General features: G+C 60.5%; 1 protein-coding gene across 15 annotated transcripts in view; it reads right to left on the bottom strand.

Moving 5' to 3' along the window:
- Nucleotides 1–4398: 4398 nt before the first annotated feature.
- The window catches only part of KCNT1 (potassium sodium-activated channel subfamily T member 1), a 70226-nt gene continuing 52994 nt past the window's right edge, over nucleotides 4399–21630 (bottom strand). For 10 of the 15 annotated variants that reach the window (XM_053570934.1, XM_053570855.1, XM_053570863.1 and 7 more), the window contains 14 exons: nucleotides 20106–20340; nucleotides 18547–18652; nucleotides 17638–17810; nucleotides 16734–16805; nucleotides 16472–16606; nucleotides 16150–16261; nucleotides 12572–12673; nucleotides 12131–12214; nucleotides 11898–12026; nucleotides 11676–11696; nucleotides 10681–11008; nucleotides 9442–9504; nucleotides 6455–6539; nucleotides 4399–6330 (listed from right to left, as the gene is read on the bottom strand). In XM_053570934.1, the coding sequence (XP_053426909.1) occupies nucleotides 6210–6330; nucleotides 6455–6539; nucleotides 9442–9504; nucleotides 10681–11008; nucleotides 11676–11696; nucleotides 11898–12026; nucleotides 12131–12214; nucleotides 12572–12673; nucleotides 16150–16261; nucleotides 16472–16606; nucleotides 16734–16805; nucleotides 17638–17810; nucleotides 18547–18652; nucleotides 20106–20340 (1766 nt within the window). In that variant the 3' untranslated portion in view covers nucleotides 4399–6209. The remainder of the gene's footprint in view (nucleotides 6331–6454; nucleotides 6540–9441; nucleotides 9505–10680; nucleotides 11009–11675; nucleotides 11697–11897; nucleotides 12027–12130; nucleotides 12215–12571; nucleotides 12674–16149; nucleotides 16262–16471; nucleotides 16607–16733; nucleotides 16806–17637; nucleotides 17811–18546; nucleotides 18653–20105; nucleotides 20341–21630) is intronic. The other 5 variants (XM_053570869.1, XM_053570828.1, XM_053570847.1 and 2 more) reach the window with 2 other exon arrangements.

Genomic DNA, 21630 nt, shown 5'->3' with positions numbered 1-21630 from the left:
TAGGCAGGCACTGGTGGAATTGTTTGGGAGTGGGCAGTCCCAGGGTGGTGGATGGGCCAAGGGTGATAGGGGCCTATCCAGGTGAGATGCAGAGGGTCTCTTCTGCCTGGTCTGCCCTTTGAGCACAGTTGGCTGAAGCCTGGACCCACAGGGCAGCCGAGTGACAACGTGGCAGCTTGCAAGTGCGGCACCTGCCAGAACTCACCCCAGGGGTCAGCAGGCAACGGCAGGCACTCCCCACTCCCCACCCGCTAGCTGGGGGGCTGGGGACCAGGCTCCAGGGCCAGTGGGAGTTGTACTGCCCAGGGCCTCCAGCGATGAGCAGCCACCTGGTCTTTGGGAATTTGAAATGGCTGTACATTCTCTCCAGAGGCCAGGTGGAGATTGTGAACCTGAATCGCATCTAAGCATTCAGAAGGCCCAGACGGCTCCTGCCCTTCCTCCCAGCTGCCCCTCTCCACTCCACCCTTCAGTCCCGTGGGACCTGCAGGCTCCATCTAGATATGTGGCTGGGCCCTCTGAGGAGGACGCCTATGGGAGGTGAGACTTAGGGCAGTGGCTACCCCTGTAACCCCGAGAGAGACCTTGAGCCAAGTGACAAAGCCGTCCCTGGGAGGAATGGCCCGTCCAGCAGAAGGCAGGCCCTTCCCTATTCCTGTCGCTGGGGATGTGCCTACCCGCACAGGTATGACAGCAGCTCTGGCCTCTGCAACTGGCCTGTCCCCACTAACTCAGCCCGAGGCTCAGAACCACCATAGCGTCTACCTGGGAGTCTCGGGCTGGGGACAGGCAGGAGGAGTTATCCGGCCGAGACAGCTGTCTGGGAGCGTCCCTCCGGGGGCCCCAGCAGCTGCTCTTATCAAGATGGACTGACTGACCATCCAGAAACATTTGCTTGGCGTTGAGATGCCTCTGGGTGGACCCGGGATCTCCATGGGGGAAGCATGTGGGGTCCCTCTTCTGTGTGGGGCCTTATCGTGCCGCTCAGAATCTCGCCTTTCAGAGCACAGCTTGCTGCCCTCAGCAACCCTTTCTTCGGCCTCTGCGCCCCACAGAGGCCAGTGTGTTCTCCCACAACTCGGGCAGCAGAGCCCTCTCCCCTGAGCCACCTGGGTCACATAGGGTCTGTGCCCTCAGGGTCCGAGCTAAGACCTGCTCCCTGGCTGGTTGGGTGGTCGGTTGGTAGGTAGTGTGCACCTGTGGCTGTAGCCCTGAGCTGATGTCTTAGGGTGTGGCATGTTCCAAGCACCAGGTCCAGCTAGTCTGTCCTGTCACTATTTAAAATGTGGTTCAGGGTGGGGATGAGCAGAAATAGCCCTGAGTGCCCAGAATGGCTGGAAGTTCTTGGCGGGTGGCCCTGGGGCCCTGCCACTCCCCAACAGCTTGCAGCTCTCCGACCAGCCTCCCCGGTTCTGCCGGCTTGCAACCCAGGCCGAAGAACAAGGAAGCACAGCCAGACTGCATTTCTAGGACAAGCGAGCACAGCCAGACTGCATTTCTTACGGCTTGGGAAGTTTCCTGTCTGGATTTGTTCTTTCTCAGCTGGTTGTGTGTCCCAGGCAGGGTCTTGGCTGGGAGCTGCTGCTTGGGCATGCATACCCCACCCAGGGAGGGGGTGGAGGGACAGGGCCTTTGTGGGTATGGAGACGGCACCAGGAGGTGCTCCTGGGGCTGGCTTGTGCTTGGAGGACAGTTGGCTATGGGCAGCCCATGGTCATTGGGGTCACCTGTCCCTTGCCCCTGGGCACGGCAGCCTGCTGCGTTCAGTGCACACCCCAGTCTCCGGTCGGTCTGTGCTCCGGGAGGAGAACAGGTCTCCAAGGCTGTGTCCACACCCAGGAGGTGAAGCTGCTTGGAGCTTCCAGGCGGGAGGGGCTAGTCTGGGAGTGTGGCCTCCTCAGGACAGTGGTTACCAGGGGGGTGAGACTGGGTAGGAAGATGGGTCCTATGCCTCGTCCTTTGTTATTCAAAACCTATTTATCTATTTACAATTATCATATAATGTGTTATTTTCACTTTTAAGCAGCCAGGATGGGAAGCAAGGAAACAACCCTTGAGACCAGAGCCATTGCAGGCCCCCTGTGAGGAGTAGCACAGGGGTGACAAAAAGCTGATTGGCACTCCCAAGAAAACCAGGGCTGCTTTGGAGGTCTCCCCAAGGAGCCCCAGCTTTCCCTGAAGCCCAGAGCTGCAGGATGCCCCTCCCTTCCTGTAGTGCAGGGGCTGGGGGCTCCTGCCCAAGGTGGGAGCAGCGTCCCTCACAGCTGCTGAGGCTCTGAGGGCCTGAGTCATTCATGGAGCTGAGATGCTGGGACAGTGGAGGGGTGGCAGCAGACCTGGGCTGTGTGGGGCCAGCAAGGCCTGTCTCCCGTGTTCCTGTCTGTCCCCTTTCCCGGCCCCATCCCAATAGCAGAACAAGGTAACAGCCCTGGGGACAAGAGGAGGGGCTGGGGGGAGAGAACTGGAGCCCAAGGGGCTGCTGCCGCTTGGAGCTTGCGACAGTCAGTGGGCGGGGGTCCTCCAGGATAGGGGGTGAGTGCCTTTCTTGGTTGCCTTTTAGGGTGCCCCACACTGCACTGTGGGGCAAGCCCTGACAGATGTGGGACCCGCAGTTCTCTTCCTGCCTGGGCCCCTTCCCTGCACCTGCGCCTCTGCGGGCTCTGCGGGCCTCAGGCTGGCTCCAGTCTCTCTCTCCTTCTGTTGCCACGGGCTGCTTCCTCCAGACCTGTCCCCCCAGATTGGTGTGGACACGTGGAGGCTGAGGTACCCACGAGGCAGCCTTGCGGAGTGTGGGGTAGGCGGGAGTGTCTGGACCTGGGTGGGGTGTCTTGATGGGGTGTGGGTAGATGGGGACAGCGCCCAGGAAACACTGCATTTGGGGATTGCACGGAGGACAACCAGAAAGAAACGGGTGGGCTGCGTGCCCAGGAGAGGTCAGTGTGGGGATGGTCAGCAGTGTCCTTTGGCTCCCCTGATGCTGGTGCACGTGGGCAGGGTCCAGGAGCTGACTTGCCATCATGGGCAGTGGGGACACGGTGGTGGACTCATGGTGGGGTGGGCAGGGGGTGTGGTGTGCTAATGGCCAACATGGTTTTCCCTACTGCTCACCTGGGAGCAGGAGGCCCCATCCAGGCAGGTACCAGGGAAGAGCTGCAGGGCAGGGAGCTCAGGGTTGCAAGAGAAGGGCTGCAGTGGTGCCTGAGAGGGGAGCCCCAAGGACCGGAGGGTAGGGGGAGGGGTGTGTCTGAGGTGGAGCACAGGGAGGTCAGGGGTCAGAAAGCCCCTCAATGGGACATTCAAGAGGTGTCAGGTCAGCCAGGACCACAGAGGAAGGAGGGGTGGAGGTGAACAGAGCATATATGGGGAGAGACAGAGACAGCCTGAGCTCCAGAGTACAGGTGGCAAGGGGTGGGGCCAGGAAGGGCTGGTGGCAGCTGCTGTCCTGGGAGAGTGCAGAGCTGGGGAGGTGGGGCTGGGACTTGGTGCTGCCCTCCACAGGTCTAGCGCCTGCCAGCCCCCTGGGGGGGAGTGTCTTGCTCTTTGCTTCTGCCTGCTGGGCAGGCTGGGAATTGTGGGCGGTGAGCAGACCATGGGCATCAGAGACCCAGTGTAACTGCCCTGGTGCCCGGTACCCCTCTGTATCTTGCTTACAGAGGGGAGCCCACCTGGAAGAGCTCTCAGTGGCCTCCAGCTGCCTGCCGGCCTTCGCCTAGTGTCTTTGCGCAGGCCATCACCTGGCCAGGGACCTCTGGCAGGAGTTGCTGTCCTGTGAGCAGGATGCCTTCCTGTCCCTGGAGGCCCTTTGGGAGCGGTAGCTGTGGGGAGCTACCTGGCCGAAGTGCTTGCTTACACTACATAAAGCCGTATGTCACCTGGGAATCGCTTTAAAACCCTCCAACTTGGACTCACATCCAAACTGGAGGCAGGTGGGGAAGTGGTGGTCAGTGCCAACCACTCCTGAGGCTGGGACTGGCGGGCTGGCTCTTGATAATTTTGAGACGTTTAAAACCCACTGGCAGTCTGTCTTTTAATTGGTGCATTTAGACCATTTATATTTGATGTGATCACTGATTGGCTTAGTTGGGTTAGCATCTATCATGTTTGTAACTGTTTTCCGTTCTTGCCGATGTTCCTGGTTTCTATCCTCTTTTTCTGCCTTCTCTGGTTTTTATTTAGCATTTTATGACTCCGTATCTTTTCCTCTCCTAGTGTATCAGTTATACTTCTTTAAACACGTCTTTGAAGTGGTTGCCCTGGAGCTTAGAGTGTGCTCACAGCTAACCTCGACCGGTTTCCAGTGACACTCTGTGGCGTCCAGGTCACCACACCTTGGCCCGCCCGCCCTTTATAACCTGCCACCATTCACTTATCCATCGCCATCATCAACCAGTAAATTGTTGGTATTACTTTGAGCAAAGTTTTCTGTTAGATCAATTAAGTATAAAAACAGAAGGTTTCTTACTAAATTTGTATGTTTCCCAAAAAACCCACTGCAAAGCATTAAAAAACATTTTTAGCTCATTCTAGGCAGTGATTCCTTTTGACATTTAATTCTTCCCAGCCAGCCCTTTCCTGGCAGCGAGACCCCAGGCCTCTCTGGAGGACTTCACTCACTCCTGGAAGGGGGCTCAGAGGCTAAGATGCCTCCCAGCACCTCCCGTTGGAGGGGCTGCAGGGCCCTGCCCACTGCAGGGAGATGGCAGCTGAGGGGTGCTCATTACTGGGACCTCAGGAGCCACTGACAGACCCTCTTCTGACTGGGATGGGCCTGGCCACCATAGCCACCCATCACACCATCAAGGTCTTGAGACTCCCCACCCTGTGAATTCCCACACCCCTTCCTGACTGCTGCAGCCGTCCTCCTCATCAGGGGCTCAAAGGTGTTTTCTGAGGAGTGTCGCGGGCAGCAAGAGTGGGGGCCACAGCTGGCTGTATGATCAGAGCATAGGGAGGGGGTAGTTGGCCCCCCTAGCAGGCCCTACCCTCCAGGGTTAGCCCCTTGAGTAGCTGCTTTGGTGAAGAGGGGCTGTGCCTGGGCCCTCTGGCTGTTCCCCATTGCCTTCCTGGGGTGCCCTGAAAGGAACACAGGTGCACACATGCCCCACAGGGCAGCCCGACCCCCAGTGTAGAATCTGTAGCAGTTGTTGGCCTTAGATGAGGGATAGGCACCACTGTGGCAGAGCCTGGGGCTTCTGGGCTGTGGGGGGCCATCCTGGACACTGGGACCTCCCCGAATACATCCTGGCAGCCAGGACCCAGTCACCCAATATCCACAAGGGATTTGATTCCTGCTTCTTTGAAGGGACAAGCAAGAGGACTGGGGCTTGCCCGTGAGGTCAAGGGGGTGATCACTATAGGTGTTTCTTAGAACTGGGTCCTTGAGGCCACAAGCAAGAGGACTGAGCTTCCTGCCAACAGAATATGGTGTGTAAGGAAGGTTCCAGCACTGATGGTGCAGACCAGGAGCAACCCAGCAGCAGAGGAGCTCTGCTGTGGCTCACAAGTCTGCAACTGTGCTGCCCGGAACCCCTTGCTGGGAAGAGCCCCTGGGGACAGCTGCCGCTGAGGGGCTGAGTTGTGCTTCACGTCGCCTGGGTGCTGAGGAAAGCGCCCTGCTCCAAAAGCCTGTATAGGCCTGTGCTTGCCGCTGTCCACCCCGCCCCCCCTGCTCCAGCTGGAAAGGCTAGGAGAAGGTGAGGAAAGTCTCTTTTCCACAAGACCATGGGCTGCAGGATGCATGGGTTCGGCAGGGCTTCCTCCGCATTTAACTTCAACTCAAGACAGCGCAGGAGCGGACCTAGCCCAGCCCTCAGCCCTGGGGCACTCAGCACAGCCTCCTCCTGGCCCTGCTGCCAGTCCCCGGGACAGGTGGGCCCAGCCGTGTGGGCATCCCATCTCTGTGCCATCCCCCTACCTTGGCTGGGCCCGTCACGAGTTGCGGTACTTTGTGTAGAGAAACAGATTGTGCAGGTTAGAAATAGGTTAGAAAGTGTTTCCTGCTGGCTGCCAGCACTGCCCAGAGTGGCTCCGCCTTGTGCCCCTGCAGGAGAGTCTCCTTTTGGGGTTGGGTCTCGGGAGCCTCAGGAGTGGACCAAGCCAGCTGACCGAGTCTGTTCTGTGAGCTGCTACCATAGGCTTCCTGCAGCCTCAGGGCAGCACCCAGGTCCCAGGACCCCCTGGCCGGGGCAGGAGCTCCCTGCAGGACTGGCTCAGAGCTGAGTCTCGTCACGAGTCTCGGGGTCACAGGATGACAGTTTGTAGCTGCAGCTGGCCTTCCAGCTCTGGGAGCCGCTGACCACATGGGCCAGGGGGTCGGAGCGGATGAGATACCTGCAGGTGGGCAGAGGGGGCCCCTGTGGATGAGGCCAGGGCAGCCCCTCCAGACACCCCAAGCACATGATGCCCTGTGGTATCCCCCTGGGTCTCCGCGAGGTGCCGGGCAGCTGCCACTCACACAATGTCGTTGGGCTCCAGCCTGGTGTCGGGTGGAGGGTTGATGAGGACATAGGAGAGGGTATTCTGGTGGTCGTTCATCTCGTCTGTGGAGGACACCAGGCATCAGCACCCAGGCTGCCTTCCCCCACTGCGGCCCGTTCAGCCTTCCCAGGCTTCAGGGTCATTCTGCTAGAGTTCCTCACCCTGGCCAGCCCTGCAGGGCTGGTCTTCTCTGACATATACCCATACCCTGACCCTCCCTGCAACGGGGAGGGGTCAGCCACAAGGGGCAGCCAGGCACTGGCTCCCACTATACCCCAGCAGCCTGCTCAGCCTGAGCAGCCAGCACTAGGTGGCACTGCAGCCATGTGGTGGCCCAGAGTAGCGGCCCTGGGCTCACCTGCGCACACCTGCCATGTACCTGACCCCACACACCTGCACAACTTCAAATGCTCCCACACACCTACATGTACGTGGATATGCCTGCACACAAGTGTGTACCTGCATACACCTTTACACCAGCACCACACACCGACAGACACCTGCACACTTGTGTACACACCTACATCGGCCTACGTAACAGGAAGCACCCACTTGCACCCTGAACTTGTGTGAGTGCCTAGCCGCAGCCCTCCAGAGCCTGCTCAGGCTATCCCTCAGTGATGTCCGGCAGGTCCACTGTCCCTTGGGGCCTGGGAAGGCTACCCCATTTCCTGAGCTCAGCCTTTTGCTTTGGACTCAAGTCCTGAGTGGCCATCATCCCAGAGGACCCACTGAGTCCATCCCACCAAGGACAGGGTCCTCGTCCTGCTCCTTACGGGGGTAGCCCTGTGTCTTCTCTGGGGTGGGATGCATCCCACCAGATGCCAGTGGCTCCAGAGAAACACCCTGTTACTTCACAGACATCTCTACTTGGCTAGCAGGGCAGCCTGGCCAAATGGATAGAGTTGGCTCCTTCCTGACAAGGAAGAGGCTCTTGGCCTCTGTTTACCCTTCTGATACTGGCTCTAGACAGGCTGAGCCTGGGTGGCCTCTGCCCCGGCTCCTCCCACTTCCTTTTCTCTGCACCAGCCACAGCCACTGAGAAAGGGCACCCAGGGAGCCTGCCCGCTGGCTAGGGCCAAGGTGGCAAGCATGGCTAGACTCTGGGCCTGGTGGGCAGCCTTGGACACAGAGCACCTCGGGCAGGTCACCTGTGCCAGTGTCAGAGTCCATGTACGTGGGCTGGGATGGCTTGAGCACCTGCCCCTCACAGGAGGGTGTCATTCTGCCCTGCCAGCTCAGCTATTTCTGTCCCTTTTCCAAACCTGTGGCCAGGCTTTCCCTGGCCCTTTGGGCCTCCCATGCTGGGGGCTGTGCAGGGCTTGTCCTCTCCACCTGCCTGCCTCATCTCTGGGGCCAGCACAGCAGGTGGGGGAGGGAGCCTGCAGTGGTGGGTGATTTGGGTGGTTCTTGGGGACCCTGCACCCCCAGCCACAGCTGGGACACTGAAAACGAGAGGCCACCGGCCCAACAGCTTGTTTCACTCCAGCACGCACAGCGGCCCCACAGAGTGCTGAGCAGTACAGTCCGGCAGGAAAGCTGATGGGTACCCCTGAAGCCTGGGCCCTTCGCCTAGCTCTCCCCTAGGACAGACCAGCCAGGGACATTTCTGCCATTAGCAGAGCTCATAGCTGGGCCAGACCAGGCTGGCTTTGTGCTTCTTGGGGAATCCCAGGCCCTGCTACAGTGCCAGGGCACTGACCCCAACTGCCCCAGGATGGGCAAAAAAGGTGGACTGTCCTAGGCTAGCTTTGCATGTCCACAGTGCTCAGTAGGGCAGGTGTGGGCTGGCTTCAGCTCCGCTCAGCACTCACTGCCCAGATCCCTGGTCCCCAAGCTCTCAGTGTCTACACTCTCCCACTCAAAGGCCCTCCTGGACCCTCAGACCCCGATTCTGAAATGGGGTCACGAACACCTCCCCCACAATGACATGAGGGTGGTGAAGCGTTTATGCTCCTGGCTCTGGGCAGACAGGCTGGGGACTCTCCTCCCACATCTACACAGGGCTCTGCTTGCTGGACGGGCCCTGGTGATGGCCCAAGGGACTTGGCCACCTTCCCCAGACTCCCATGGTTCCACACCTTGGCCCAGGCACTGCCTGATATTCACACATGGAGGAGTGACAACAGAGCCCCCAGAGCCCTGACATTCGCCCCTGATGGCACACAGCACTGCCAGCTCTGACCTCAGGGGCACCCGGTGGAGTCGGATCTTCCATGAGTAGGGTGAGGAAAGCATAGGCCCTGGAGATCCTGTGTTGACCTTTGTGCCATCCCAAGCCCCGACAGCTCATGGCCATCCTGGCAAGCAGGTCCCACTGGGCTCCCAAAGGCTTGACTCTGAGCTGACCAGGGTCTCGGGTTAGGGTGGGCAGGGCCATCTTAGAGGGCACGGGTGCTTGGCAGCACCTGAGAACCCAGATGAGACATGGGCCCTACCAGCCTCGTCCCCTGAACAGGAAGAGCTCCCTCACACCTACTGGGGGTGATGTCAACCCCTGCCCACCCCTCCAGGCTCAGAAGAAGCAAACTCCACACCCACGACTGGGCCTCAGCCCAGGCCACACCCAGGCAGGGGCTCTGGGGCTCTGGCTTGGGATTATCCATCTGGATGCTTCCTGAGAGCTGAGTGGGTTCAGGGTCCTTGGACATCTCACAGGGCTGGCCAGAGGGGCTGGCTGCAGGCCAGGTGGCCCACCTGCTGGAGAGGGCTTAACCAGCAAAGCAAGATAGACGTACGTGGGGGGAGCCCCAGAGCTGGGCAGCCACAGGCGCAAACCCCCAACAGTAGGGCAGGTGCGAAAGCCCCATCCTGGACCGTCTGTGAGTGACCTACACTGGCATCTGGGGCTCTCCCTTACCCCTGCCGTCTACCTGCCTGACAGGACGGGGCGGCACGAGGCGCCCAGTGGCCAGGGTTGGCACACCCCTCATGCGCCGGTTGGCATCACCGGAGCAGAATTACCTTGCAAATATCCCAGGTTTACCCGATTCATGACATCACTGGCTGTTAAGTTTGCTACGTCCTCTACAGCACAGGCGAGGAGTGGCACAGACAGAGAAAGAGAGAGAGGTCAGCATGCGACAGGCTAGGTGCACGAGGGGCAGCCACACCACATGGCCGTGAGTGGAGGCGGCTCCTCCTTTGCAAGAGCTGCTGGGCGGGGGGTTGGGGGGACTGGGGTCTCCTCTGCCAGTTACTCGCCTGAGGCTGTCAGTCCCCTCCCCTGGAGAGGGCACTGACAGGACAGGGTGAGTCTAGAGCCCAGGGCACACCTGGTGACCTGCACCTGCACCTGCCACAGGGCCGGGCCGGGCTCCCGGGCACCCTGAGTGGCCTGCGGGCAGGCCTACCCCTCGTGGGCTCGCAGCCAGCTCAGGCCAGCCTGGCATGCCAAGGTGTGCGCAGCCAGCAGATCGCCCCACCCCAGCGGCCCCCAGGCAAGCCCTGAGCTCCAGACTCCACTTGGAGAGGGGGGTCTGCAGCCGGAAGCAGGGTGGAGGACCAGGCACCACAGCAGGACTGTCTCTGCCAAGTCCCTGAGAAGGAACCTAATGGAGATTGGGCCTCTCTGGCCTTATCATTGGAGGCAGCGTCTCCTAGAGTGAAGGAGGGAAGCAGCTGGCCAGAGTACTTATGGTCAAAGTTGCCACCAAGCACATCATCCAAAACCAGGGCAGAGAGAGGGTGCCACGTGAACCTGCCAGTGAGGATGTAGACCCAGGGTGACTCCAGACCAGCAGAAATAGGGTGGCCAAACTGCAGTGGGCAGGGGAGCATCCTACATGGCCCTCTCGCCCAGCTGGTCCCCTGACTAGGCCCCACACTCGCTGCTGGCAGGGCTCTGTGGTGCAGCCCTGCCGTGGTGAGATCATAGGATAGGCTGGAGCTGGCTGTTCTATCACTGACGGGTCCCTGGCTTTCAGGGAGCCAGACCTGGCCCTCCCCACCCACAGTTACTGCCTCCAGACTCTTATTTACAGATGGGGAAACTGAGGCCACAGAGTGGTGGGGCTGGCATTGTTTGGGATCGTGTGACCCCTACACCAGGCAGCCCCTCCCCACACACAGAGGGGCTGGGACAGGCCAGCCCCAAGACAGCGGGCGAGCAGACGGTCAGCAGACCAGCAGGGCCCCTGGAGGCCACGGCCATTGGCTCGGAGACGCCCCTGCCCCCTCTCCCCCCAGCAGCTGGTGCCTCACCATAGCCAGTGGTGGGCAGCCCCAGGTGTTTCATGCGGTTCTTGACGAGCTCGGATAGCTCCTGGCGCTCAGAGCGCCGGCAGAGGCTGAGCCGGCGCTGGCCAGTCCACTCTGGGGCAGCCACCTTCCCCGAGTGCCGGGCGCCCCTGCGGCTCAGCCTCCGGGCCCACTGCAGGCTTTTGCGCCGCAGCAGTGGGTGCTCTGCGGGATCCTCACTGCCCTCCTGCTGGCCGTGGGCGCTGCCTCGGCTGCTGCCTGCTGGGGCGCCCCAAGGCCCCCTCACGTCCTGCGTGTCCTCAAAGTCCTCCACGTTCACCGAGATCTGGGACTGGGCGGGAAGGGAGGGCTGTCGGCTGCATGGTGTGGGGGCTGTGTGGAGCTTATGGAGGTCAGGGAGGAGGATGGCCTCGGGCCCAGGGCACCAGTTCCATGGCTCCTCCTGAGCCCCACTCTGCCCAGCCCGCACCTGGCCACTGAGCCCCAGGACAGGGTCCCAGCCCTGCCCCCAAGTCACTAGATGGCTGGGGGCCCATCTAGACCCTGGCACATCCTGGGTTTGCCCCAGGAGGATCATCCCCTCTCTGTGCCTCAGTTTCTTCATCTGTGGTCCCTCTCTTGAATGCATCTTTGGGGTGCTAGTCAATGCTGGGGGGACCAAGAATGCCGGGGCCTATGGGGGAGCTGCGGGTCCCCACCTGGGAAGCACCTTCAGAAAGGCCCAGGAGGCTGAAGCAAGATAGTCAGGCCAGGCCAGCGTGGGGTGCTCACCACGGTGGGGACACACGCGGCTGGGGGAGCCAGAGAGGGGCAGCTGGGCCCAGGAGGGGGTGCACCTGGTGTCTAAGCCCACATCCCCACCCATACATGAGGGGCAACCACCAAGAGCCAACACAACCGGGGCTGCTCTCCCCAGGGCTGGCGGGATTCTGCACAGGAGACCTTGGTGCTTTGTGGAGAAGCAGAAGTGCTGGGAGCTCGAGGAGGGGAGGACTCACCTGGGCTCTGGGGTCCTGTGGCTGCAAAGGAAGCCAGAAGCAGTTAGGGCCTGGGCATGTCCTGCCCCTGCGCTGCCTCCACCGTCTGTGGTCTGCACAGCACACTTAGGCCAACAGACAGGTCCCCACTCCCCGTGCAGCCTTGGGGGGCCCCCCCAGCCGAGAGAGCTGATGGCAGATCAAAGCCAGCCATGCCCAGGACCCTGGCGGGGGTGTGGGGACCTCTGAGGTGGAGAAGACGTGGCTCTCGGTCCTGTAGATGCCGATGGGGATCTCCGCGCTGGAGGAGCAGAGCTTCTGGAAGAGGCGGCCGTAGGTGCGGATCCACAGGTCCCCCTCCGTGATCTTCATCTGGAGCCAAAGGGGGCCCTGAGCAGAGCAGGGTGGTGCCCAGAGCCACCATGCTGCCCCGGGCGGCCCTGCACTCCCTCAACCCCGCCTGGGCCGTCACTTACAGCACAGAGGTGGCCAGAGCCTGGGGTGGTGTCCAGGCCCAGCAGCAGCCTGGTGATGCTGATCATGTAATCCTTCACAAAGGACTGTGCAGGGAAAGCACGGTGAGGCTGGGCACAGCTGGGGTCAGACCCACACCCACCCGCCGCATGCCCAGGAGAGCCACCTGCATGCTGGTCCTCAAGGACAGGCTGACCAGCAGGCAGCAGCCGGGAAGCCTTTTCTGGGTTTGGAAATTGACCTGGCCAAGCACTGTTAGGTCAGAAAGGGCTGAAGTAGAGCCCCGGGGAGGCGGTGAAGCCTTGCTGTCCCAGGGGCCTCCCCCAGACTCCAGGGAGGGTCAATGGCGGGGGCACAAGCTCAGAAATAAGACCTGAGGGCACAAGAGTGTGGCTGGGGCTCCTGCCCTGGCGTCACTCCCGATGCCCCTGCTCATCACTGACCTGGTAGAGCAGCGTGTCCAGCATGCTGATGCTGAAGACGCGGCCAGCAGCAAACGGCAGGCGGAACATGAAGGCGAGGTTGGAGCCGTTCTCTCGTTCCCTCTGCAGGAAAGGAGAGTCCTCAGACTGGCTGGTACCCACGGGGCAGCCACAGGGTGAAGGTGTGCACACGTGCACAGATGCATGCACCTATGTGCATGTGCGTGTGTGCACCACCCAAGACCTGGTCGTCCGGCTGTGTCTCCCAGACCCTCTCAGGGCCAGACCTGGGAGTGAGGACTGGGGCTCCGAAGCGAAGGAAGGGGACCCAGGGAGCGCACACATGGGCGCTGTGTGCTCCTGACATTCTTAACAACTTCAATAGGTTAACTCGAACTTGAATTCAGTAGGTAACAGCCTATGGATGACACTTGGGTGCAGACACCTGCCTGCTGTCCCTGCTGCCTGCTGGGACATGGTTCATGACGAGGAGGAGGAGGAGCCCTAGGTGCCCCCCTTGGGTTTCCTGGGGCTGCCAAAGCAAGTGCCCACAAAGGCAGTGCTGAGACAGCACCTGAGTCACACCTCACGATCCTGAGATCAGGGGCTGGACGTGCATTTCACAGCCTGTATCCAGTCGTCGCCTGGGCCTTGCTCCCTCCAGAGGCTCTGGGTCCCTTTCTTCACCTGTCCCTGTCCTCAGGGCTGACCAAATCTCCTGACTCCTGCACCCCATCTTCTGATCTCTCTGGGCCTGACCTCTGCCTCCCTCTTAGAAGAGGCCCTGCAGTGACAAGTGGCCATTGGGATAATCCAGGACACTCTCCCAGCCCCTGTTCCTCCACTTGTCACATCTGCAAGTCCCACTGGCCACTTGGGATCCCACAGCAGCTCGGGGGGACCAGGGCCTGTACGTAGACATCTTCCAGACACTGTTCAGCTGACTGTGCCCACGTGGGAGGCCAGCAGGCCTCACGGTGAGCTCAGGAAAGTGGCATCTGCGGCCGACTCTGGGGAAGCTGGCCACCCCCAGAGTCATGCTTCCTTCTGGAACCAGAACTCCTCCAAAGGAGAAGAAAGCGGTGGTAGCCTAAACCCCACCCAGGAAGCCTATCTGCTCCGGCTACTTCCCTGCATCAGCCGACTTCCTTCCCAGACACAGAAGACAGACAGGCAAGCAGCCCTCTTCCCTTGGCCTGGCCGGTCCTCACTCTCCAGCGGGTGTCGGCAGAAGGTGCAGCGATGGGAGGAAAAGGCACAGCAGAGCTGTTTTTGCATCACGCTTTGTGAGAACATGGTATATGGGAGTCACAGAGACCAGTTAAGTCACTGTGGGGTCACTCTGCATTTCCATCTGGGACTGCTATTGCAAAGGTGAATGGCAAAACTCCCGAATAATTAACAGTTTTAATTTCCCTTTACTCAGAACAACACAAAATAGGAACTGTGACCCAGAACAAGTCCAAGGGAGACCAAGGAAGGAAGGAACGTCCTGCTCTTAGGACCTTCCATGGAGATTTCCTCCTACATTTTTATCTTGTACAGGTCACTAAAAGGACATTAAGGCTTTCACTGGAGCCGGACAGGATGGCCGGAATGCAGAGCCCTTCCCAGGGAGCCTCATGAACAGGGACCAGGACTGGACCCGGAGCAGCCCTGCATAAGACTCAGTCTCAGTGGCTAAACCAGGACAGATCTAGGGACCCGGGGAGGAGAGCAGACAGAGGGTGGGGGCTCAGATACTCCTGTTGGGGTTCTGGGAGCTTCCAGAGGAGAACCCTGGGGAGATGCCATATCGACCCACCCCGGAGGGTTCTGGATAAATTTTTTAAGTTACTGCATTCTCTTACGATGACTGTCTCTTTGCAGGGCAGGTTTATCTCAGTGTCAGAAATACCCTTAATTTCTATGTTTTGTATTAAATCTACGTAAGGAGGACCCAGTGCACTGGAGATCCATGCCCAGCCCACGCTCTCGCCTGCTCACGGTCCTGTAAGAATCCCTTCCCATCCTTCCTCTGTGCCTGGATGTAACAGATGCTGCCTGTAGGGTTGGGGTAACCCTTTCTTTTTATGTGTTCTAACCCTTTCTTCTTTATACTTTTCAGTATTCCTTAAAGTGTAATACAAGATTTATGAACATGTACACGCTTACAAAAATAAATCATAATTTCTTTTTTAAAAAAAGGGCCTCCAGCCGTCCCAGGTGCTCTGATCAGAAGCCAGTCCCTGCTTGCTGGCCCCTTGTCTGATCAGAGGCAGCCTGGATGTGCCGGGTGGCAAAGACCCCGGGGGGCACAGAGGCCACAGCAGTCCGAGGAGTGAGGAAACAATCTGGTGTCTGTTGCAGGCCCCACATTCACCAGGGAGGGGTAATGACAGGCCAGCAGTGGCCCCATTTGGAGAAGCCTGGGCCACTGGCTGGGAGCTTTGTGGGGACCCCGACACTTCCAGGTGGTCCTTGTCTTTCAAGGCCATCATCATGGAACCATGTGATAGGGCCCAGGACCTCTTACTGCCCTGGGATAGGGGGTGGGCCACCTGCACCTGCTGCTCAGAGGGGCTGCTGGAGGCAGGGGCGAAAGGGGCCGAGGCTGCCATCCCCAGGGCAGGAGCTGGGGGCACCCTGGCCCGTGTCTGCCCACCTGCCTTGTGTCAAGCCTGCTCCACAGAATAGGTGGGTAGGCTGCAAGCAGCCAGGCAGTGCTGGGGGCAGACAGCAAGTGGGGGCAGCCAGGAAGCCAGGTGATGCCCAGACTGACCCCGTCTTCTGTATCCAGGCATCATGCCTCAGGCTGGGACACAGAGTTCTGGCACACTGGGAACATCCATCCCTGGTGTGGGGCAGCCTCCAGGAAGGGCCCAGGTGAGAGGTGCCATACGGGGTCTCCCTGCACCTCCAGGGGTCTCTGTACCTCCAGGCTGCCAACTGGCAGTGCTCCTCCCCCTGATAGCCTGTGGCTATCCGGCCAGCTTCCTGTCCCCCCTCTTTGGCACAGGCAGAGCTGCAGGGGTCCACTGCAGGGGACCACTCAGTCCACGCTGAGCACACTCCCAGTGTTCACCCAGTCCAGGCCCCTTCTACCTGGTGGGTCCCTGGGGTCCCCTGGGAGACACCATGGAGCCCCAAGGAGCAGAAAGGACTTAAGAGCTGCCTGTAGCTCGGCACTGGCTTCTGCTGTGTGACAGAAGCAGGCCTGTTGGCCTCTCTGCTGTCACCCCTGTGTCCACACAAGGGCGGATGTGGGAACAAGCACATGGCAAGTTCAGGCACAGTGTCTGGGACAGGGGCTGGGGGGCCTGTAGGAATCCTTGATGCCAACAGTGACTGACTCCACCCCCGCAAAATCAGGGCTGTGCTTGCACTGACCAACTGACCACCCAGGACATGTCAGGCCTGGCTCCTGTTCAGGGAGGCAGTGATCTGCTACTGGCCAGTGTCCCACTAGTGGCCAGGGAAAACACAGGTCACACGGTTCCAAGCAGTGAGGTGTTGTGAGTCCTGGTCTCCCGCAAGAGGGCAGAGCCCAGCCCCAGGATGCTGGCTCCTGTCTCCTTTAGCCCCTTTACTCACTCCCTCCAGGTTCCCTCCAGGCTCACCTTCTCCAGTTTGGAAAGAGCCAGGGAGTAGCTGTCCTTGGCGCGGAACTGCATGAACCTCATGTTGGAAGGGTGGGTGAGCTCTGTGGTGATGCTCAGGCTGGGGAAGAGGCTGGGGGAGGCAGCCTGCATCAGGCGGGAGGTCTTGGAGTCATAAGGGGAAGTTTCAGGGCAGGGCTGTGGTCATGACAGGGTCCACAGGGCAGGGGTCATGCAGGGAGTCTGGGTGGGCTGTGGTCATGATGGGGTCTTCAGTGCAGGGGTCATGCCGGGAATCTGGGTGGGCTGTGGTGGTGTGGGGGCCAGTTTGGGGCCAGCTCACCGGAACATGGTCTGCACGTTAACGATGGTCTTGGCGTCGGCCATGTAGTCCTCCTCGGCGCTCATGGTGCTCTCCTTATCCACCACCACCAGGTTGTCAGCATAGATGACCCCACACTGTAGCAGGCTGTCCAGACTGGTGGGAGGGGCCGGGAGCCATGTGGCTGGGGCAGCCCTGCTCCTCCTCCAGCCCTGGGACTGTGCCCCCGACCCGCCACCCCGGGACACTCCCTACAGGGTGGCCACCCTCACATCCAACTCACTTGTCCACAGAGCCCTCCATGTAGTAGACCATGGGGAAGAAGCAGATGGCCTCCAGGAAGTGGTGGTCAGGCCTGTGGGGACAGAGTCCCCCTCAGCAGGGGCCCTGCCTTTAATGAGCAAAGCTGGGCCACATGGGAGCCCCAGGATCACTGCACATGGATGGCCTTTCGGACCTTATTTTACCCAAGAGGAAACTGAGGCCCTGGGCATGGGACTCGCCAAGGTCAGATGGCCAAGACTGGACCCTGACCTGCAGCTGCCAAACATGGGGACCCCTGGGGGAGGAGCTATGTGGCCTCACTCTGGGGACTCACAAGGGGGGTGAGAGAAGCTATGGGAGGAAGAGGAGGGAGGAGGGAGGCAAGGCTGAGCAGGGTCTGCATGGGGGGATGTCTGCAGGTGGGGGGGCTGAAGCTTCTGTGGGGGAGCTGCAGGCAGGGGGCCTCACGAGACTGCGAGCCGGGGGGGCTGAAGGGGCTACGGGCTGGGGGCTGGAGGGGCTGTAGGCGGGGGGGGCTCAGGAGGTTGCGGGCAGGGGGGTCTTGAGAGGCTGCAGGAGGGGGGCTAAGGGGGCTGTGGGCTGGGGGTTGGGGGGGTCTCAGGAGGCTATGGGAAGGCTTGAGGGACTGCAGGAAGGGGGCTGGGAGCTCTGGGCAGGGGAGTTCATGGGGTTGGGGGGCTGTAACAGGGGGCTCAGGAGACTGTGAGCTGGGGGACTGAGGGGGCTATGGGCTGAGGGCTGCGGGGGGCTGCAGGAAGGGGGTCTCAGGGGCCTGGGGGGCTGGGGGCTACAGGCAGGGGGCCTTGGGGGACTGCGGGTAGGGGGGCTGAGGTGGCTACAGGCTGGGGTACTGGTGGGGCTGTGGGCAGGGAGACTGCAGCGGGGCTAGGGCAGGGGCTCACTTGTTGTCCAGCAGCAGCACAATGGGGTTGAGCTCTTTGCGTGACCGGTAGTAGGCCCGCAGCGGCACTATGAAGTTGTACAGCCCGTTGCCAGCCGTCTCTGCCGAGACGATGATGAGCTTGTTCTTAAACCCGTAGGCCTTGGCGTCCTCGTAGCTGTTGTGCTTGCAGCCCTGGGGGCAGATGCAGAGGAAGCGCTGGCCAGCAGCCCCCCACAGGCCCTCCACAGCCCAAGCAAGCCTTCCTGTGCCCATGGGTGGTCGCCCCAAGTCAGCCCGTGGCACAGAGCACAGCAGGGAGCTCAGGCCAAGGTGGGAACGGCAGCGTCTGTGAGGACATACTGCTTCAGCGAGTGGCTGCAGACGCAGACGAACGTCGGTGTGTGCGTGCATGAGTGTAGACACACTTTCTAACTCTGTCCCCGGAGGGGCAAGGACAACCCAGCCTCAGTGAGCACACCACGTGCCCAGTCTGTGGTTTCACTAGAAGGAATCAGGGCTCCTTGGAGAAACAGGTGACTCCACACTGAAGCAGGGCGTGTCCCAGAAGCAGCCAGGACACCAGCCAGGAAGCCAGCTGGGGGACACCCCAGGTATGCCCCCCATAGGCCAGGACAGCCTGAGCATCAACTCAGTCGCCACCTGCAAGTGCAGCAACAGTGCCAGGCCACAGCTCCACACGCCGTGTCCATGCACATGTAGGAACGCACATGGGGGCGGGAGCCCTTCTTGGCAGACCACTAACAAAATACACACATTTTAGAACTAGAAAACCATCGATTGATGCCAAAACTAGTAGGTAGACATGCTATGAATGGAGACATGTCTCCGCAAAACGACTCAACCTGTTAACCACAAAAGGAAAACTAGTGTGGGTGGTGCAGGTGAGGCAGAGATGGCCCGACCTTACCTTGTCCAGCCGCAGGCAGCAGAAGGGGGCCTTCACGGGCAGCAAGTGGCACAGGGTGGGGGAGCTGCCAATATAGGGCGAGTTAGGCGGGTAGCCCCTCACATACCTGGTGGGAGACAGAAGCCCTCAGTGTGTCTGGATGACCACGGGCCACCCTCTGGCTGGGAGACTCGAGGGCATCCACCACCCCCACCTCCCCCACCATGACCACAATGCTGCAGGTCACCAGGGCTGGCCACGGTGGCCTGCTCTGCCCTAGACCACCTGTGTCAGGAAACATTCCTACAGCCAGGCCTGTGAGACCCTGTGTAGGGGCCTGCCCAGCCCTGGTGCCCAGAAGCAAGCGTGTGCTGCAGGTAGTGCCAGGGCAGCCACATGGGCCTAGCCTCCAGACCAGGGCTGGAAGGAGGACTTGGCCCTTGCTAGGGCCTTAGAGTACTCAAGGTGGAGGTGGGCTGTGGAGAGGTCCTTCACACTGCTCCTCCCACCTGGGCAGCTGCTCTAGGGAGGGGCAGACGTGGGCTGCCCTCTGGGCCCGCTTCAGCTCTGAGGGTCGGACCCAGGCACACATATGAGTGAAGCCACAGCAGAACCCTCAGGCAGAGGGGCAAACACCTGGACCATGGGCAGTTCACTTGCTTCCCCAGGGCTGGGGACCACCCCACTGTCTCTATCAGCGCCCAGCACACACACCTGGTGGGGCAGCCACCTTGCCACAGGCCAGGGCTCCTGATGCAGGCTGGGCAGGGCAGGCCTCCAGGCCAGTCTCCAGTTGCTGTAAGAGTGGCAGACCAGAGGCCAGCCCTGCCACCTGCCCCACGTGTCCATGAGCCTTGGCTGGCCCCTTCAGTCTCAGAGCTACTCCCAGCTGTGGGTGTGGCATTGAAGTGTGTCAACTCCACCCCAGAGACAAGGACTAGGGCAGAGTGAGACAGCCCAGCTCGGGGTTGGGACACACAGGCCTATCCTGGCTGAGGCCGAAAGGCAGAGAGCTGGGCACAACCCAGGTGTCCTATCTCGTGATTCGAGGCAGGGAGACCTGACCTGAGCCAAGGAAAACAGCTCAGGACAAGCCTGCTGCTCCCAGGCCTGGATGCTGCCTTGACCAGGCATCTCCTGTGGCTGGACCCTGCTCAGAGGACACCCACCCTGGCGGAGTGTGCTGTGTTCCCTCAGGCTCTACATGTAGGATGCAAGGAGGACCATGAGGGCCCCCGGGCCCGGCCTGTCTCTGGTCCCAGCCCCTAAGTCCCCAGCTGCTGTGGGCTGGTGGAACCAGCAAGAAGGGCCCCTCCAGATGCTGGCCTGGCCCATGGCAAGGCACCACGTGGGGTCTGTGAGCCCCAAGGGACACCTCACCTGGTCAGTGCTGCACCCAGCCAGACTAATGGAGGGGCATGGCCCGCACAGCCCTGGCTCCCACGACCCCACTCCCAGCTCTGTCTGCTGCATATCCCATTTGCAGAACTAGGACTTCTACAAAGCTGTTTTGAAGCGCCTGACCCCTGGGATGTTTCCACTCAGGTCTCCTCCACTCCCCAGGAAACCCCTGCACTTACTCCACCGTGGAAAGTCCCTCGTCATCTGATGGCGTCACATCATCTTCCGACTGGTCACTCAGTAGGTCGCAGGGCAGCAGGGCTGAGCTGTCTGCCAGCTCCAGGACGGGTGCAATGCTGGGACGCCGGCTGCCTGAGCCGTTCTCTGTGGGCAGTGCCAACTTACTGCCCCCACCACCCCCGCCACTTTGTGAGGGCCGGCACTCAGCACTTGGGAGGTCCATGGCCACTGTTCCTGGAAGACAGAAACTGGGCTTGGCTTCACCCGCTCCCGTTCCTGGCTCTTTGTGGGCAGAGGATCCCCTGAGAGAGGTGAGCACAGCCAGCTCTCTATTCTCCAACTGCGTGGCCCTGGGAGTTTTGGCACCTCTCCGAGCCTCAGTTTCCCCTACATACAATGCAGATAGTGGCCTGCTGGGATGGTGGGATTTCAACAAAGACCCTGGGGATCCTCACCCAAGTCAGCTGCTGTGACTTTCATGCCAATCATCATGGGTGGGGCCTCAGGGGCCGGCACCTGGGCAGTCTGCCTAAGGATAAAGCCAGTGGGGGAGGCCACCACCAAGATGACAGGCACTGCCAGGCCTCTAGCACCTGCTGAAGCAGTCTCTGCCACTTCCACACAGCCTGGGGCCACCTGGTAAGGGCTGGGAAACCCCCAGGGGTGTGGAATTCTGGGTTTGGGGAGGGCTGCCTGACTCCCACAGTTTCCTGGAAGCCACCTAGGGGCAGTGTGCCCATGAGAAATGAGATGTGTGGCTGGGGCACTGGATTACCTCCCCACATGTCTCTCACCCCCAGTGAGCCACCAGAGCAAGCTGCCACAGACAGGGATGGCAACTTCCAGGTCTGGCTGGCTCTGGCCCTGCATTACCATGTCTCCAAACCCGTGGGTCTGAAAGGCTGTGCCTCACTGAGCTGGAACTCGATGTCCCAGTGGGGAGCATGCACTGACCCCCCAGGCAAATGGTGTAGATGTACAGCTGGGTCAGGGCTCAGGCCTGTCACTGCATGAATGGTGATGCTTGGCCCAGCATGTGGTTTCTGTGGCCTGGGTGTTTTCCTGGCCTGGCCAGGGAGGGGATGGACACCCATCATTGCTGATGCCCACAGCCTGCACCTGCCCAGGGAGGCAGCTGGACTTGCCTAGCAGACAGCCCCAGAGAGGAGCCCTGGAGGGCAAGAGGAGGCCAAAGCCTCCAAGTTTTGACAATGTCCAGCTGATGTCTGGCCCTAGGGGACACGAGAGCCTCAGGGCACCCTTGGGGCTCATGGGAGCACCAAATGCTTCCAGCTCCTACCAACTGGCCCTGGGGGCAGTTTCCCCACCAGAGTGGCTGCCTGGCCAGTTTACCCCAAGGTTGGAAGCTCTCAGTGACCCCTGACCCAGGTTAGCCCCACTTGGACAGGCACTCTAACTGATGTGAAGGTCTCATAAGAAGGTGGGGACACCCCCATTTGACAGATTCAAAAACTGAGGCTCAGAGAGACTACTTGCCCCAGGTCAGGTGCAGGCCAAGGGTTG

This window comes from Nycticebus coucang, chromosome 2 (genome assembly GCF_027406575.1).
Source record: "Nycticebus coucang isolate mNycCou1 chromosome 2, mNycCou1.pri, whole genome shotgun sequence".
In the NCBI taxonomy this organism is placed as follows: domain Eukaryota; kingdom Metazoa; phylum Chordata; class Mammalia; order Primates; family Lorisidae; genus Nycticebus; species Nycticebus coucang.
This window is presented reverse-complemented; position numbering and strand designations above follow the sequence as displayed.